This window comes from Dendropsophus ebraccatus, chromosome 6, assembly GCF_027789765.1.
Source record: "Dendropsophus ebraccatus isolate aDenEbr1 chromosome 6, aDenEbr1.pat, whole genome shotgun sequence".
NCBI classification, from domain to species: domain Eukaryota; kingdom Metazoa; phylum Chordata; class Amphibia; order Anura; family Hylidae; genus Dendropsophus; species Dendropsophus ebraccatus.
In genome coordinates, this window is record NC_091459.1 from 98,551,179 (window position 1) to 98,571,443 (window position 20,265).

Genomic DNA, 20,265 nt, shown 5'->3' on the forward strand with positions numbered 1-20,265 from the left:
CTCTTTTGCCTAAAAAAAACTATTACCTTATATTTACTTGTACTGTTGATTTCTGCAAAGTTGTTTGAAGTGAAAATTAAACATTAAAGCACTAGAACCATATGTATCAAAGTACAGCCATGTATTAATACAGCAAAATACAGCTATGTATTAAAAAATGTACATGCACAAAAGAAGAGTGGAGCGACACCAGGTCAAGAGGCAGGTGATAGCACATGTAACGTACCCTCAACGTACCATCTTAATTCAGTGTGGTATTTCAGGACATTTTTGGTGATTATATTGTGGCTGGTCACTATGTGAATGGATATTTATATATCTCCTTACAGGTATTAAGGTGGATACTAGAGAATGTATTGAGGTGAATAAAGGTGCGTTTACACGTAACGATTATCGTGCGAATTTGCGCGATAACGATCGAATTTAAACGATAATCGTACGTGTAAAGGCAGCGAACGATCAAACGACGAACGAGAAATCTTTCATTTTGATCTTTCAACATGTTATCAAGTCAACGTTCGTTGTTCGCAAAAAATTCGCAGATCGTTCAGTGTAAACAGTCGTTTGCCGATTTAACCAATGTGCGAGATAGGCTTAAGCGATCGCAAAACGATTTTCCGTACGATATAACGTACCATCTAAACGCTGATCGTTATGAAAAAAAAATCGTTACTCCGACATCGTTAATCGTACGATCGGGCCAATTATCGTTTCGTGTAAACGCACCATAAGTGAATATAATAACTATACAGTGTCCTCTCCTGAGGATAGGTATTACTGATTTAGGATATAGGTTTATAACTCAATCTTTGCTTTGATTCATATATTTTTGCATAGAGCTGCATTTCGATGTATTTAACTATTGATCTGTGCTGTTGTACAATTTGGCTATTAGTCTGTCTCAATCAGTAAACATTTTATGTGCTTTGATTACAAGTATACAATTGAAAATACTGCCATTGTTTCTATATGTGATGGAAGTGATAACCTAGACATACTTTTTTGGTAAGTGGATTTTATTGTCATTAACCCTATAGATCCGCGTAGGGTTACATACTGGCCCAGTGTTAGCCGGAGTTGTAGGAGAAAAGATGCCTCGCTACTGTTTGTTTGGGGATACTGTGAACACAGCTTCAAGGATGGAAAGTCATGGAGTTCCTAATAAAATTCATCTAAGTCCAGATGCCTACAGGTAAAAGCCATTCTTAGAAGAGATTCTAAATCACCTATGTGACGCCTGAGCTTTAGGTCATGTGGACATTTATCAGTTGTGAGAAGTCATATAGGTCCTGCGGAAGCAAAGCAGCCCCAGACCATCACAGTTCCACCAACATATTTGACTGTTGGCTTAATGTTTTTATGGTGAAATCTTTTGATAGCTTTATACCTATTTTAATGGTTATTGTGTCTTCTAAAAAAGTCCACCTTTAACTCATCAGTCAGTAGAATATTATCTCAAAAGTCTTAGGGTCTAGCTAGTTTCCTTGAGATCAGTGATTGTTTTGTCTAATATTAAAGTAGTTTGATGATCTGTGTAACAAAGTGTGTAACAAAGTGTGTAAAAACATTTCCACAACCCTGCAATAGCAGCAGATGTGAACATTACATAGCAGTACCCTCCTGGATATGTGACACACTGTGGGAATTTGTTGCACTTATACATTGAATATGTTGACCTGTTTGTAAAATGTAATTAATTTCTGCTCATTTGTAATGATTTCATTCAGTGGACTTAATCCACCTTGTGCCATAGAGTTTATGCTGAAGGACTAATGAAGCACGATCCATAATTGTTCAGTAATGAGTATTGCCGGCCATGTGCACTTTTGCAAATAGTGTATTAAAATGCAAATAGACTTGATTAAACAATTCAATAATTTTGTGTACATAGTTCCTGTGCAGACCCGTCAGTCTCCATAGTAACAGACTTTGCACAAACTATGTAGAGTTTTTACCAACAGGGATGTCCTATAGATTGAGTATTCTAAAGGTGGCCATACACATTCAGTAGCTGTCAAACAACAGCTAACAACCCCAATCATTCCATACACATATGGTTTGGCTTGGTTTATTGTTTCTGTGTTCTCAGAAGAGAAAATTGGTAAGCCACTGCATCGGCTTATCTTTCTGAGAACAATAGGGCCAGGCATCTGAAATCCAACAGGCAAAGTTGGCTGTAAAAAAACAGTGCAGTAAAGCAGTACTTAGATTGAAATGTTAATAATCTATGCCCCAAAGATGTAAAGAATGTTGGTTAGTATATGAGAAGATTGGAGGTTTTCCCACCAACACATTAAATATCCATAGGATAGTTGATTTAAGTAATTCGAACAGGTTAAACCACTGATTACAAGAATGGGGGGTCATTGGACATGCACTGATCAGACACTACTCATTTATCTTCGTATCCTAGACAAAGTGATTTTTAACAATTAACGATTGCAAATGAGAATGTTTATCCTTAACCTAAAATCGCTCACCATATTACACAGGACGATAGTTGATAGTTATGATTGTTACTACGATCGTTTACTCCATCTGATCCCAGCAAAAGAAGGAACAATGTGGAATTACACTGGATGATTAGTGAACGAATGTGGAATTACAGTAAACGATTAACAATAATTAGAGGGTCAGATCTAAATTGACGCTCAACGACACAAATGATTTTTCAATTGTTGCCAGGACAATTACGATTTGAAATTTGAATGATATAATGATTTTTCTGCACGATAATCGTCCTGTGTAATAGGGCTCTTACACTTGAGCCGTACTTGAGTATAACTATATTAGTTGTGATGGCAATAACCCTTTAAAAATCTTTAACAGTAAAGAAAAAAAAATCTTCTTTGTTGTTAAATAGCACCACTCCTGTCCATAGGCAGTGTCTGGTATTGCAGTTTATCACAATCTCCAAGTGAATAGGAATTGATCTGCAATACCACATGCAGCACATGGACAAGGGGCACTATTTCTTAGAAAAATAGCAGGGTTTGGGGTGCGGGAACATAATAAACAAAATACATTTACCTATCCTTGTGCCCTGTAGCGCCGCTCCCGGGTCCAGCTAAAAGCTGCCGGCCTCATTTAGCTCTTCCAGCGGCAATATAACAAACCTGGCCGGCCAATCAGTGGCTGGGGTGGGACACTGCCCCAGTAACTGATTGGTTGAGTGGGCAATTGCTCAGCCAGGCTGTGACGTTGCAGCTGGAAGAGTATAACTGGCAAGTTAGGAGCTTCCACGCCCCCGTGCCGGCCCTTTAAAAAGAAGCACAACAGAGAATTATTGACAGATTTGAGAGAACCTGCAAAAGTCGGAAGCTAAGTGTTTCAGATTGTCATTATTGTTCTATAAAAGTGAACATGACAGGGGCGGATATTTATCTGTTTTCACTACACTAGAGCTCCATTTATGTCGTCTGGTTGTAAAATGAAAACCCAGGAGAATGATTTTATAACGGAAAAATCCTGCATGCGGTTTATTCTTTCCATTGCTGAGACACCATGCCCCAGAGAAGCTCATAAATAATCTTTTCTCGTCTTTATCTCTCTCTTGAGATGTCTTAAAGATAAAGAATTTGAAATAACTCCACGCGGAGAAATCGATGTAAAAGGAAAAGGCAAAATGTGCACGTACTTCCTGGTGAGAAATGTAACTGCTCAGGAAAACGAGATTTTAGGAAGACCAGCAAAGGAGACGGATTCAGGACGGGAGTCTTCCCAGTCTCTACGTGAGGATCTCAGCAAGGGCAGCGTGCAAATGACATGTCCTCAAGGTAAAATTGTTCTATATGATTATTCCCGGCTCAAGTGCTCAATCTACAGATTAAATCTAAGATTTGCTTCTCCTGTACAGCGACACAGGAAGAATTTCTCCAGAACTCATGCCCCACGATACCAATGCACTATGATGATAGCCTGCTCTTCAGCGACAAAGGGGGGCACACTGATCTAACGGGTACGTAGTGTTTCAGTATTCATCAGCTCTATGCTTTGCTATTGCCTCCAATTCCCTAAACCAAAATAACCCATTGCCGATATTGATGCATTTATGGACTGTGCAAATTGTGCACGGAATTCCATCAACCACCCTGGCGCCAATCATACAAGGCTGCTGTATAAGTAACACTGTAGTACATCGATTGCTCTTAGTAATTGGGGCTATGGTTACATTTCTATTGAAGGCTCCTCTAGAAGCCACTGTCACAAATTCTGTCAAATTTGATGGTAAGAATAGTGTCGCATGCTTTCCTATTTGTCCCATCAAAATGATAGACACCGTAAAAGCTAATCCTTGGTGTAAAGGTGTCATTTTTATAGATTATTTCAAATTCAAGATTAGCAGTGAAATCCCTGTCTATACGGTGTGCTGCTTTTCTCGCATTAAAAATCCTACTCATCCTCAAGGATGACCTGAAAACACAGTGCGGCAGATTTATTGATGCAGTCTAATAAGTAGACAGCTCAACACTATTATTTTATTAACCAATAGTACGCAGCAATGTAGAAATATCTGTAATGTGTTGTAATAATGGCCTCTGCGCCATTCCTGTGTTTTTGTATGTTACTCACCCCCTCCAGATAGGAAAAAGGGGGCTGCAGGGCTTCCATTCTGTATCGCTCCTTCCTCTGTTTCCCTCCCATCCTAGATGTGGATCAGGTGTCCTCCGCCCCATTGTGTGCTGGGTTGTAAGCACTGAATTAATCCAGAGCACTGATGTCAGTGGTGGGCCAGGTTACCGCTGCTAACCCAGCCCATTGCAGAGATGGAGGACAGCTGATCCATATCTCTGGTGGAAGAAGGGATAGAGAAAGGAGCATGGGGTTCTAGTCCCCCAGTGCTGGTCAGGAGCTGTGCCCAGGACTCCATCACCTTCCTGTCCCAGCAAGTTAGACTAGGGAACTTTTGAACAATTTGTCGATGAATCTTTACATTTGTCTAATTTTTATACCAACTATCTGTTCAATATCAAGATTCAGTGCCGAAATGTTGTGCCTTCTCCTGTTAACCCGCACCCTTTCCTGTTAGGTCACACCGCTTCCCTGGGTCACAATTTGACCCACATTTATTAACTGTCAATTGTCAACCGCCTGTCATCTGCCCACAGCGGCCAATCACAGCTCAGTTGATCAGTTGCTATGCACAAATTCGATTTTTGGCTTGATGAATCTGCTCCCAAAGGGGCCAAATACACTAAATTGCATTGAACTTTGGCAAATTCTATGTAGACTTTCCCCAGTGTTGTCTGTGTTATCAGAATCTGCATGTAACAACCACGTCCCCTTATTTTACTGTCATGCATGAGCCTGCACACTCCTTCTAAATGTGGGAATAGATTTCCATGGAAGTGTGACAGTCCAAGGACCTTTCACGAAGCTTGGAGAGCCTTCACAACTTTTCTTATAGTAAATCATTATTGCCCATGATAGTAACAGCTTTACCTGTAGCTGCCAGTAGATGCCAACATCATTCTCCTGCACGGTGGTCCATAAAGGGTTTCAGTCTCTGGATGTACAGTAAATAGAAATGTTTGCATTTGCTGACAATTAGCAGAGATATTGAACATCATGAGAAATTGAACACACAGATTACAAAGTACATGGTGTCCCACCAGCTATCAGCTATAACACTAAGACTAATGAACGCGCTTTAATGAAGTTTGGGTAAAACCTTCTTTACTCAGTGAGAATCAGTAACTGCTCATACCATGTGTTGCATGTTATCTAGTTACATAGTACATTGAATGTCCATCAATGTAATTGATGAAGGGAAGGGCTATGGGTTTTTAGAAGGCATGTCCAGCACTGCAACAATTTTCTTCCAAGATTTTAGTTCCTCAATGGTCTGTGATTTACTTTAGTAAACTTTCCTACTCAGGAAGCCCCAAAAGTAAAAGTAGAAATAATTTGCTCTCAGGCATGGTCACTTTGGAGATGTGACAGGTTGCACCATCCTGCTGGTTCTAGGTTTCTCATGGTCTAGTTCAGGGGTAGGGAACCTTTGGCCCTCCAGCTGTTGCAAAACTACAACTCCCATCATGCCTGGACAGCCAAAGCTTTGGCTGTCCAGGCATGATGGGAGTTGTAGTTTTGTTTCAGGAGATGGTAAGGTCTTGTGTGTTTTGCAAGGATTTTCAGCTACCCATATCCACACATTTTGAGAGATAACATAGTTTGATGTATGAAATCATATGTAATCTGTAAACTACTTGACTTCAAGAATATTCAGATTACCAGTGACAAATTCCTCAATCCTACGGCAGTATATAGGGTGTTGGTTTTTATCAGGACATTTTTTAATTCATGCACCACAGTGACTCTGTAAATGAAGACCAGCTCTCTCTGCAGCTCTTTGGCACCTGCTCTTGGTTGTCCCCATCTGCTCAGTCAATTTGTGTAAAGACTTTCTTGGAGAAGCCAACAATCTGTCTTTAATGTTTGGCTACAATTTTTTCCTGGATTTTCAGCTGGCCTCCACCATGCACGTCCAGCAACATCCCTGTTGTTTCCAGTTTCCATACCAGTTTCTGAATATACAACATTGCTGGTAGCTTTCTGACTTCACAATGTCTTCACAAATTGGATTTGATGGGACTTAATGGATACTGTTCTCCACTTAGTGTGCACAATGGACACATGCGCCTGCACAGTATAGTGAGAAATGGGCAGACTATATAACTGAAGCAAAACCTAGCTTTCAGGGTAGCATTGTGTGCTAGACACCCAGACCAGCTGTTCCCTCTACCTTGCTGCTGACTGTCACTATGTGGTTGGTGGCAATCAGGTTGAGGAGGGCTCAATGAACACATGATTCTCATTGAGTAAGGTATGTTTTGAACAAATTTCATTAAAGTATTTCGATTAGTCATGGAGTTTTATGGTCTCTTCTGTGCCTCTGGTGAGTGAGTCCATGAATTATAAAGTTGCAAAGTTAAGCTTTGTTTAAATAACTGAACAACCCCTTTAATTTTAGTTGGGAAAAAACTCCTATATCTATTGTACTGGCATCAAGCACAATTTTCATTAAAATACATCTACATATAAATAGAGGATGTGGAGGATGACGAGGAGTTACATGTTATCATTTGTATTGTATGTATTGTTTTCTAGGGAAAATATGTGATCCAAAAGGCTATGGGAATATCCAAAATGGTCGTCGGGTTGAAGATGATTGTTTCAAAAGATCAAGAGAAAAACAGGAACCTGAAAATGCTCACGTCAGATCACACTTCTGTGTTCTCATTTAATATCTGCTTATACAGGCTTTCCAGGTGTTTGATATTTAATGGTCTATCCTGGGACATAGCTCATCAATATCAGATCAGTGGCTGATGCCTGGTTAGCTGAATGGAAGGGCCATGGCAGATCTCTGTAGCTCAGTCCTAGTCAAGTAAATGGGACTGAGCTGCAGTACTAGGCATGGCCTTTACTAAGTGTACGGAGGTGTGTCCGATGACAGTGAAAGGAGATGAGGACTGGAGTGTCATGGCTTCTTCGATCAGCTGATTGGTGGAAGTGTCCGAAGGAGTCCGACTCCCACCGATCTGATAATGATGACACAACAACATTTCAGCAAATCCACAAGCATAAAAAATAGCTTAATGGAGGAGATAGAATGTTGTTGTGTGAACATGGGTGAACAATCTGTGATTCACTACATTTGGAGAGCTACTTCTCTGTATATTGTTCTTTTGGCATACTGTACTGTCAAATATGCAATACATTTTACTGGTAACTCCCTCTCTGGTGACAGGGAGCAATGATACATGGGATATTAATGTGATACTGACTTTGCCGGTTGAGCGCCACCAATTTAAACTAAGAACTAACAAAGAATGTATTTTATATTCCTCGTACATAGATTGCATCCCATAAATTCTGACCAAAGGAATCATTTGTTATATTTTTTACCGGATATAGTAAATGGCTCGCACAGTGTATACACAGCTTGTTCTTATAGACGTGGTTTATATAGAAATGTTAGCATTGTGAATGAGAAAACTGCTGAATCCTTGCATCCATTGTGCGAGGCTTAGAGGGCAGTCTGGTAAAAAAAAAAATAGTTATCAAATCAACTGGTCAAAAAGTTATAAAGATTTGTAAATGACCTGAAAAATCTCAAGTCTTCCCGTACTTATCAGCTGCTGTATGTCTTGCAGGAAGTGGTGAATTCTTTCCAGTCTGACAAGCTGTTCTCTGCTGCCACCTTTGCCCGTGACAGGAACTGTACTGAGCAGTAGCAAATCCCCTCTTTCTACTGCTCTGGACAGTTCATGTCACAGACAGAGGTGGCAGCAGAGAGCACTGTGTCACACTGGAAAGAATACTCCACTTCCTGCAGGGCATACAGCAGCTGATAAATACTGCAAGGTTTGAGATTTATAAACAGAAGTAATTTACAAATCTCTATAACTTTCTGACACCGGTTGATTTGAAAACAGTTTCCCCCCCACTGGAGTAAACTTTAAATATTTGTATGGAGTTCTATATTATATGGTTTATCACAGATGGAAATAAAATGGGAATAAATATTTCTTCCTCTATAGAAAGAGCAGGAGAGAAGCTATATAATAAGCACTGTTACTCATTCCCTTATTTGTATACATTTTTTATGGATAAGCACTTCAGCATTTATATTTGTGGAATATTTGACTTCTAAAGCGATATTCACACTGCATTTGGTGTGTATGGTCAGTGTATGCTATGGAAAATGCACCTGACATACTGTACACGCACAAAACATCCATAGGGTATCATTGGCTGAGAGTATTCCAGAATATATGGTATATGTCTGACTGCTATACATCAGCATATATGTTTTTTTAATAACTGTATTGAAAAGTGTAATTCATCATACTTTTCTGTGCAGAGCAATATAGCAATACAAAAAAACACACACACACTGGGTGATGTATGGTTTTAGCAGTGTATTAATGACATATTTGAGCTGTATGGTATACTTACTGCTACCACATGCCCTATGGCCTCTATAAAGATGCTTTTATATTAGAAAGTAATGGTCCATACTGGTTCTAGGATAAGGAGCATGTGGTACATGTGATATAGCATAAAGTTATGTTTGAAAATTCTGCTGCAAAAGTCTGAACCAATTGCTTCCTGGGTACATGGGTTGCCTGGGTACATGGGTTACCTGGGTACATGGGTTACTTGGGTACATGGGTTGCCTGGGTACATGAGTTACCTGGATACATGGTTTACCTGGGTACATGGGTTGCCTGGGTACATGGGTTGCCTGGGTACATGGGGTACATGGGTTACCTGGGTAGATGGGTGAAGCATGGTAAGGAGCTATATGGCACTTTAGCTTTCTGGGCTTCCTTATAATGGTATCTGTGCCAATAAATATGATAAGTGATGAGTAAACTTGCTGAATGTTGGCTTTGGCTGAACCCAAACGCTTGCCATTTGCCTCCTGGTGGCTGGAGAAGTTGGATGCAGCCCTAGGAAGTTCTGGAAAACATGGATACAGCCTATGGTTTTCCTGGCAGCCCTAGGGCTACATCCAACATCTTCAACCTTTTGAGAGTCAAAAGCCAAACGTTTGGGTTCAGCCGAACCCAACATTTCGTCGGGTTCGCTCATCACTAAATATGATACAATGCAATGTTCATTGCCTTGATCACTGTAGAAATGCTGACAAAGGGGAAAAGGCAATGATTGATAGATCTTTACCTTGTATGTACATTATGGTTCTTGGGCTGATGGAGGAACCCCTTAACTAATCTGTTTCCCCTTAGGGTTGGGCCATCTATGAGCCAACTTCAGCAAAATATATCTACTTTGTCTTCCGCCTAATTTCATATTGTTTCATTTATACTAGTGGAAATTGTCAGTTGAATTCTGCAGTAGTGTTGTTCTAGCGTGTAGCTTGTGGTGAGGTAGATTATAACCCAGTGGACCCAACTTCTGCCTTGGTATAGCCAGTATTTTCTGGTGGAAGCATTACACAATTAACTTGCAAAAATGAGATTAAACCTATCTGTTGTTATAGAGTAAAAATCACTAACACTTCTAGGGAGCTGGACAGATATATAGGATGTAATAGAGACAGGAATTGTTAGTCTAACACTTTTACTATTCCTCTACATAGTGTCCGTTTTCTCTTCCCATGCATGCCGAGTGGACAGGAGCCTCCCGGTGTTATGGTAGTGCAATGCTCATAAAATGTCTGCTCCCCCTCCCCTATGACAACATGCAGTTTCACCAGCACATAGAGAGAAACTGCAGCTGCTCCCCCTCCCCTCTTACAGCATACACTCTTACCAGCACATAGAGAGAAACTGCAGCTGCTCCCCCTCCCCTCTTACAGCATACACTCTTACCAACACATAGAGAGAAACTGCAGCTGCTCCCCCTCCCCTCTTACAGCCTACACTCTTACCAACACATAGAGAGAAACTGCAGCTGCTCCCCCTCCCCTCTCACAGCATACAGTCTTACCAGCACATAGAGAGAAACTGCAGCTGCTCCCCCTCCCCTCTCACAGCATACACTCTTACCAGCACATAGAGAGAAACTGCAGCTGCTCCCCCTCCCCTCTCACAGCATACACTCTTACCAACACATAGAGAGAAACTGCAGCTGCTCCCCCTCCCCTCTCACAGCATACAGTCTCACTGGCACATAGAGAGAAAATGCAGCTGCTCCCCCTCCCCTCTCACAGCATACACTCTTACCAACACATAGAGAGAAACTGCAGCTGCTCCCTCTCCCTTCTGACAGCATGCAGTCTCACCGGCACATAGATAGGAACTGCAGCTGCTCCCCCTCCCCTCTCACAGCATGCAGTCTCACCAACACATAGGGAGTTTGTTCACACTACGGAATCCCGGTGGGTAACCTGCCGTGGATTCCGCAGCTCACACCCGCTCGCAGACGCGCGTATGTCCACTGGACCCATAGGGTGAGATTTATCAAAGGGTGTAAAATTTAGACTGGTGCAAACTGCCCACAGCAACCAATCACAGCTCCTCTTTCCTTTCAGCACTGCCTAAAGCTGAGCTGTGATTGGTTGCTGTTGGCAGTTTGCACCAGTCTAAATTTTACACCCTTTGATAAATCTCCCCCATAGGCTTCATTCTATAGTGTGCCAGAACCCGCTCTTTGTTCAGGCGGACAGCGAAATCTGGCAAACCATAGAATGGAGCCTATGGGAGCAGCGGAGATACGCTCATCTGCCGGTGTCTGCGCGCGAATGCGAGATACAGAATCCGCGGCAGGTGATCCGCCGGGATTTGGTAGTGTGCACATACCTAAAGAGAGAAACTGCAGCAGCTCCCCCCTCCCCTCTCACAGCATACAGTCTCACTGGCACATAGCAAGAAACTGCATCTGCTTCCCCTGCTTTCCTCTCAATCTGTCTTCTAAAAGATATATACATGTGCTACAGATTAGTGCGAAACTAAATGCCATCGTTACATGGTAATAAAATAAATGCACTCTCTACTTTGCATAAGAAATGTGCGTCTCTTTGGACAAGTTTATAAATTGTCTGCGTTTCAAGGACCAATGTATAGAAGAAGCTTTGACAGTTTAATTATGGATTGATATATGTACAGAGAGGCGACCAGATAACGGATTAATGGCAGCAGTGAGTCACACCACCAGAGCATGGATAATGGCCATTAATCGATGCGTCAATAGGTTTCCTCTGTGCCGCTAATTTCCATTTCCTTCCATTTCCTCTCATGGTCCTGCAGTGACACATCAGGTGCCTCCAACGAGGAAAACGCTGAACGTGAAGATGTATTTAATGTAATTTGATCAATACTATTCCTATATTGATAGAGGAGGTGGCGGTATGTGCCCGCTGTGAGCTGGGGGTAGAGAACAGCTGGTGGAGGAGATTACAAATTACACATCTCCTTGGCACTAAAGCCTTGCTCTGCTAGTATGACAGCTCTGAAATGGCCTTTTACTATCGCTCTGTTTATTGCGTGGAGACGTATTGAATAAAACATGGCATGCCTCGAGTTTTAACCTTCAAATATCTGCATGGAAGGTTGTGGCCGCACTGACAGCAAAATGTGCGAATAATCATTCCTGGATTGGCCCAACATGTGGTTTTCAGTCACAAATGTAAATGCTGCAAGAAGTTCTCGGAAAAGAAATAGATGAGAAATCGCTGTAATTTTCCCAGGGTTAGCCCTAAAGTATGAGTGACATTTCAGAATCTGGCATAAAGCAGAGTCAAGATATGAAAGAAATCGCTGATAAAACTGTGCTGTCGAATGCTGTATGCTGTATGTGGCATTCATGTTGTTTGGGGTCTTTTATGTTTTATGCATTTACACCAAAAAATACAGGTGCAAAATCTCAGACCCCTATAAAGCGTTGTTTACCTGGGCTCTACAGGTAGAGGTGCCATGATGCAGCCCACCTCATGTATAAAGCACTGTTTACCAGCCATGGTCCCCTGGGGTTTTCTTGAAGCCTGGTTGATAGTTTCTAAAAGATAGCAGCAAGAGCTGTCACTTTCACAGTATGCTTGACGTAGACACAAGCAAATTGCTCAATAAATCTCCTCCAGAATATAAATGATAGAATCCATTAAACTACGCCAAGATAGGGGAGGGGAGTAGGGGTTTTCCCGGGAGCAGATACATTTTTCAAGTGTTTGGCTTTAGTATTGTTGGGAATAACTGGTAGAAAAGATTGTTCATCATGCTGGATCCTGAAAAGGGAATCTATCAGCTCTAGATCATGTTCAGAGCTGCAGACATGGGCAGATAGCTGATAGGGTGATAAAGCAAATGACGGCTGGTTGCAAAGTTAGAGGCTGTGCTGAGCTGCAGCATGCACGACTCCATCCTTCCCCACCCCTGTCTACCCTGCATGATAGATATACAGCATTGGGCTTCCTGCACCTAGCCTTGTACATCAATCATATAGGACAGGGGAAGGGATATGGATGGGAGGAAGCAGACCGCTGCAGCATTCACGACTCCTCCCTCCCCCACCCTTGTCTGCCAATGGTGATAGATATACAGGATTGGGCTTCCTGCACCTAATTACATCAATCATATAGGACAGGGGAAGGGATATGGATAGGAGGAAGCATACCGCTGCAGCATGCACGACTCCTCCCTCCCCCACCCTTGTCTACCCTGCATGATAGATATACAGCATTGGGCTTCCTGCACCTAGCCTTGTACATCAATCATATAGGACAGGGGAAGGGATATGGATGGGAGGAAGCAGACTGCTGCAGCATTCACGACTCCTCCCTCCCCCACCCTTGTCTGCCAATGCGTGATAGATATACAGGATTGGGCTTGCTACACTTAGCCTTGTACATCAATCATATAGGACAGGGGAAGGGATATGGATAGGAGGAAGCATACCGCTGCAGCATGCACGACTCCTCCCTCCCCCACCCTTGTCTGCCAATGCGTGATAGATATACAGGATTGGGCTTGCTACACTTAGCCTTGTACATCAATCATATAGAACAGGGAAAGGGATATGGATGGGAGGAAGCATACCGCTGCAGCATGCACGACTACTCCCTCCCCCACTCTTGTCTGCCAATGCGTGATAGATATACAGGATTGGGCTTCCTGCATGTAGCCTTGTTCATCAATCATGTAGGACAGGGGAGAAGGGTAGGGGGGTTTGGATGGGAGGAACCATACCGCTGGAAGAAATGCACAATCTCATAATGTCAGCTAGGAGACAGATCTCATGTGTTTTATCTCCCTATCCACAATCTTCCCACATCTGCAGCATATGGAGCTGGCACATTCCCTATGAAGCTTTTACACCAGCAGCAGAAGTTTTACTATAAGCAAAAAAATAGAGGAAGATATTCAGGGAGACGGGTAGATGATAACTGTTATAGATGTTAGTGTCTAATGTTACGTGTAATGAATTATCTCATTGTCTTCATGTCCGATCATTTTGTACTTGGATCTTACAGGACTTTCCGATACTGAAGAGGTTCTCCATGCACTTTATTTAGACTATAAACGTTATATAATACATAGCGAATTTCTTTCTGTGTTCATTCCAAACAGTTGATATATTTGTAATAATGGGTGATTTTATATGTTTGTCTTTCTACGTCTGGATAGTCAGATACTTTGTTGTACAGTACATGTCTTTGTATCCGTGTTATTGCTCGTCCACTGTTGCATAGTTCATTTCTCCTTAGCATTAGGGATGATAGGATTATCTTTCTGACTATTCTGCTCACTGGTTTCATAAACCCAAAGTTGTTTTACCCCATAGCCATCAATTACTGCAATAACATAGAATGATTATTTCAATAATTTAATAATGCTAATATATAACATTTGTACAATGGCCCCAATAGGAAACTCCATTGGCTATCACTGTACATATGAAGTAATAACCATCATCCACAGAAAAGAATTCTCAAGATTCCAGTTGATAAAACACATTTCTATCTAGTTGGACTCGATAATTTAGTTACTATAGAATGAATATTACATATTTTTTATTACATGTAGTTGTGAACATTCACCTTTGAGCATCACTGTTTTAATCTCATACACATTGGTGGTAATTCTCCATTGATGTGTAAGGAAATGCCTATACTCAACAAGTTCTGTTGTCAACATACCAATTATACAGACTCAGAATACACCTATTGCCTTGTGTTCTCCTTGTACATATACATGGCAAAATCGATCAGTCAGTATTACAGATCCATATATACTCTGCGCAAAAACACATTCTACATTTCCAGAATATGGCATACCATAAACTCGACAGAATTTTTTTTCTCACTATGCAAGACACCTGTGTCTCCATATAGAATTAAAGACACATGAAGGAACAGGATGGGAATAATGCTAGTCCAGCCAAAGGTTGGAGATCACTGGTGCAGAAGAAGAACTGTCAGACTGAGTATTAGTAGCCAAAGCCACGACTGGGTTCAAAACACAGAAAAGTCTTTAAATTATATACTTTTGTGCTGTTTCCACTCAGAAGTTTGGCTAAAAGAATTACCAAAAAACTATACGTGAACACAGACTTATTTTGTCAACTTAGTAGCAGATGAGATTGTATAGTACAAGGCGTAATATACCTCCTAGAGTAAATCATTTGTTACAGTTTACCTATTTTTCTCAGTGTTTAGCCAATCATGTTAAGGCTTTCCCATCTGGTCCGACTGGAGGTGCTTAGTATATGCAATAGTTGCATGTAGTAAAATAAAATCTTCTAAACGTCAGTGCAGTAGAATGCATTGTATGAAAATAGCTAAGTAAACTATTAGAGTAGGTTTCCAGCTATAGTACAATATATAAATGTAGGGATATCATTGGTTAATGCCGTGTATGTGTGCTTAGTGAGGGTACAATTGGCTTACTTTTGGCCACAGAAGGAGCTCAAAGGTGTATTTACTCTTCAGATCAAATTTCTGGGTAGTAAAATGGGGTTACTAGAAAGGTTTATCATACTAGTGCCATTAAAGAAGTCCCACTAAGACTTAAATCAGCAGGCAGACAGGGGTGAAAATAATAAACATATAAACTCACCCCTCCTTGAGCCTCATAACACCATTCCTGGGTCCTGTTCACGTTACAACCTTATGACGCCGGCTGAGTGAATGCCTGCTCAGCCAATCAGTGACTGGGTTGGGACACTACCTCAGTCACTGACCGGCTATACAGGGAATTTCTCAGCCAGGTTGTGATGTTGCTGCTGGAAAAGCCGGGTATGTGACGTATCTGGTTTCTAGCTGCAGATGTCAACTGGCAGCCAACATCGAGACCCTGGAGCGGCACAACAGAGGCATAAGGAGGGGTGAGTTTACATGTTTAATATTTCCACCCCGCCTGCCTGCTTTTAGTCTTTGTTGGACTTCTCCTTTAATTCTGTAACTGTGATCCACTGAATCCGGGTTTCCAAGACGCTCTATACTCTATAGGGCTTTACCATACAGAGAGTGACCGAATCACTGAATGTTCCTGGGCCACACAGGAGAAGTTGCCAAATTGATGCCATCTTCTCTGACATCATGTTCAAAGTAAATGTAGAGGCCTCATCCAATGGCTTTACATATCATAAGGGAAGGGGCGGGGCAACCTCTGCTGCATGGCCCAGTAACATGCATAAGCAGTAGTTGGTATTGTATATGGTAGTAGGGGCCTGTAATATACACAGCATCCTGTAAAACATTCATATGATCAATTACCCAACTATATCTGTTTTAGTAAATGTGAAGATGTCCTCAGACTTTTTACAGGACCAAAATCTAACCCGGTACTAAACATGCCCACAGGCCTAAAAGCAGCTTAAGCTTTGAATCCATCCATGACATCATTAGGAAAGATATATCCCTGAAATCCAGTTTAACTTTCATGCTGAGAATTTATCTGTTTAATTTTAGTGTAATTAAAAACATAAAACATTCCTTGTATCTTCTGTTATACTGTACAGTGATGGTTTGTACATTTTTCATTGCGTGTTCTGTGTTATATATATGAATATTGTAAATATACTTTTGTAAGGAACATTTTTAGCTGAAATGATGAGTGTGCATTCTGAGTCATTTGGGTGTTGATGTATATGATCTCATCCTTTTATTAAAATGCACTTTTTTTTGCATTATATGATGCGTGTGCGCTATTTGTACTATTGTGGAGAAATTAATATTTTGCATTTCATTTAATTGGTTGTGAAAGCAGACAATACGATTTATAGCTCAATTAATATTAAATGTATTTTTTATGCAAATAATTATATTATTAGATCATTAACATGAAGCTGGAGGAATGGTTCGGTACACAGCTGGATAAAGGCATGAAAGGAGTTAGTTTGTCAATCCTTTTCATACCAAAAGTTCTGAACGGCTGTTTATACTAAAGGTGTCACACAGATTAGAGGTCAAAAATGGGGGGGGGGGGGGGGGGGGGAGAATCCACAGCACTTTTATAACTGGCTCAAGCTGTGATCACATATTAAAAAACAGTCTTTAGAAAAATGAACGCACCAGTTACCAGTCCTATCGTCCAAGTAGAACCATGTAATCCAAACAGGAAAAGTAAGTAACCTGACTTGTTCTGTAGCATGATGAAACCAATTTTTTTTTTTTTAATTACATCATATACCGTCTCCTGGATGCTATTACCTACTTTTCCTAACGATAAGAGTAATAAAAAAGGACACTGCACTGACAGGAGCAGAAAAGATAGGAACTGTTTCATTCTTCTCAGTTTGGTACCTGCCTATGCTTCATGAAGAAGGGTTAAATGAAATAATTTTTATCTTTATTATATAGATCGGTTTTACTATTAAAATCGATATCCTAGGCAAGATTTGCAGTACAGCTCCCAGACCATCAGCTCCAGGCCGGCACAGGTACACAGTCATAAGGAGCTGCACTTAGCTCCCTACTTATTGCACCATGAAGAAAAGTATATGTATATGTGTGTGTATTTATTGGAGACAGCATACCTGTAAGACCAAGCCAAGTGTTTGCATCAGGACCCATAAAAATAATGAGGGAAGCATTAACTTGTGAAAGAAATGCTGAACAGAATGGTGTATTACTGCCATCATTTTGTTCAGCCGTTCTGCTAATATGCAGGAGAATAGAATTCTTTCCACTCCCCTCCCCCCGCTCTCCAGCTGCTGATTGACACTTGGCTGCCTATACACAGCATGGATAGTTAACTGCCAATCAGCAGCTAGTGGGCGGAGTTTTCTGCTTCTCATGAATATTGAGGACTACTGGGCTCATGCACACAATGGAGAGGACTACTTATTGTCCATGTTATTCAGGAAGATATCTCAGAATGAGCTGCACCGAACAATGTAAGTGATAGATCATTCTGTTCAGCTTCTCTGTCACTAGTTTATGCTACCTTCAGATAGAACAGCATAAACCTACTGACAGAGTCTTTTTAAGCTACACCACCGGCCATTGCGATGTACTTTGAATACCAGCTGATGGCATACTATGTATGTACAGCTTTATTTGCACTGCCATAAAACAGCTGTATGCTGCGTTACTTTTCCCGTCCAAGAGAATACATGTTGTAGCTCGTAACAGAGCCTCTGATGATGGTGTGAACATGTCCTACATGTCATAAATTTTCACTGATTCACCGTTTCCTTTTAAATAATTTATATTCAAGTGTACTTGTTTGCAATATGATGTTTTATTGAAATAAGATTAGTGTTCTTGTATACCCCTTTAAACATTATGATAAGAAGCAAGTTGAGCATTACTGCTTGTAGGACTGAGTTTAAAATTATATTACACCAGATGCTCTAAAAACACATTAAGGAAGGTTGCTTATATTAACAGCTTGAGGAACTTAATGCGCTTGGAAAATTACTAGAATGTTGTGTCAATGCTTTTGATGTCAGAGCAGAAAGGAAGAAGAGATGTAATATTGTTATACAATGGCAATATTGTTATACAGCCAATTTCTTAGGGCTTAACTCAAGTAGTATCTTGCCTGAGCACCCTTCTATGTAAAGATCTCCTTCAGTCTTCAGTAGGCCTCATCAGCACAGATCAGTAACATTAATTATAAAAGTTCGGACGGGCTCTGGACAGTTTCTGATACGGACAAAAATGGCAGCATATCAGTTAAGAGTGCAGACAGCCATACTTTTGATGTCCACAAAAATATGCATAAAATACACCAATTGTATGCACTTTTAAAATATTTTCTATTGATTGACATCAATTGGCCCGACACAGGTACACTGTGGTCGACACAAGTCCATGATATTGTTTGGCCATTTTACCTATGTAAATCACAGTTCATGCCTAAGGCTTTGGTATGGACTGGTATCAGTGGCGTAGCTACCATAGAGACAGGGTAGGCAGTTGCTATGGGGCCCGTGCAGGAGGGGGGCCCAGGGGAGAAGGTAAGAGAGTGTGTCCTTCTGCTTAACCCCTCATGTACTGCAGTGTGTAAGTGTCCCAATGTTTACTTACATGCTGCAACACAAAGAAAGGGTTAACAAGCAGAAGACAGAGACAGAGATCTCTGCTTCACTGCTCTGATAGCCTCTGACCTCTGTTCTCCAGCTGCAATCAAGTAGGGAAGGAAAATGGGCAGAGCTCTGTGCAGAGGTCAGGGGTTATCAGTGCACCATCAGTGAAGTATATATATATATATATATATATATATATATATATATATATACAGTGCTTTGGGTTGTGCGTAGGGAAGGGTGGCCCCTTAAAATTTTTTGCTATGGGGCCCCGTAAATCCTAGCTACGCCTCTGACTGGTATACAAATGGCACATTTTCGGAGAGGATCTGTCATGATCGCTGAGCTATTTGGAAGCCCCATAGAGAATGAATAGAACACTGACTGCAAATGCTCCATTCATTCAGGAAACAGCTTTTCTCCATTCTCGTAATCATGGGTGTCTGATCGACCGACCAATCAGCTTGTAATCGCCTATTCTGTGGTCAGAGGATAACGTTATGAGATGAGAATAGCCATCCTATTACGCCATTTTTGAGAATAAAAATAAGTAAGTTGTCTCTGATGATTTAGGCTTTAAGCTACTTTACTTGATTTGACAATGTTTCTGTCCTGCATGGTCTTTAGTTCCAGTGTGGAGAGACACTGGGCGGTACAGTTGCCAAGGCAACCGTCCAACTCCAAGGAGATCTGTACACAAGTCTGATGAATTAAATAACTTGCTGGTGCATTAAACTCGCTGATGTGTGATTGCCTCGGCAACTATACCGTCCAGCATGAAATGCGTCTCTCTACAGTGAAGCTGAAATCACGCAGGACATAAACTTTGTTGGCACTTTAAAGTGACACTGTCATCCCCCTTTTTGCATCCTGACTTGTCTTCATAGATGTAAAGGGTAAATTTAGCAGTTTTCATACCTTATTTTAAATCATATTTCATGGTGCTTGTTCAAGTAAAAAATGATCTGCAGATTGTGCTAAGTGGGCGGGACTTCACGGCAACTGCACCACTCAGCCGCGCCCACAGCACCACCGTAGGCCCTGCCCCTCTGTTACATCATTGGCACATAGTCCCCGCCCCCTCGTCAACCATTGAAACAGGCTGGCCTAAAGGTCTAGGCCCCAGCCACTTTACCAATGGGCGTTGAGGGGGCGGGGCCTATGTGCCGATGAAGTCTTGGAGGGGGCATGGTTATGGTGGCGCTGTGGACAGGGCTGAGTGATACAGTTGCCGTGAAGCCACGCCCACTTAGCACAATCTGCAGATGATAAAAGATCACTTTTTACTTGAACAAGCACCATGACGTATGATATAAAATAAGG

General features: G+C 41.4%; 1 protein-coding gene across 1 annotated transcript in view; it reads left to right on the forward strand.

The window, feature by feature from the left end:
* The window catches only part of LOC138795241 (guanylate cyclase soluble subunit beta-2-like), a 49,008-nt gene extending 41,761 nt beyond the window's left edge, over nucleotides 1-7,247 (forward strand). Inside the window, exons 13-16 of the mRNA XM_069974235.1 lie at nucleotides 1,038-1,192; nucleotides 3,559-3,776; nucleotides 3,857-3,958; nucleotides 7,111-7,247. Coding sequence (XP_069830336.1) covers nucleotides 1,038-1,192; nucleotides 3,559-3,776; nucleotides 3,857-3,958; nucleotides 7,111-7,247 — 612 coding nt within the window. The remainder of the gene's footprint in view (nucleotides 1-1,037; nucleotides 1,193-3,558; nucleotides 3,777-3,856; nucleotides 3,959-7,110) is intronic.
* The last annotated feature ends 13,018 nt before the right edge of the window (nucleotides 7,248-20,265 follow it).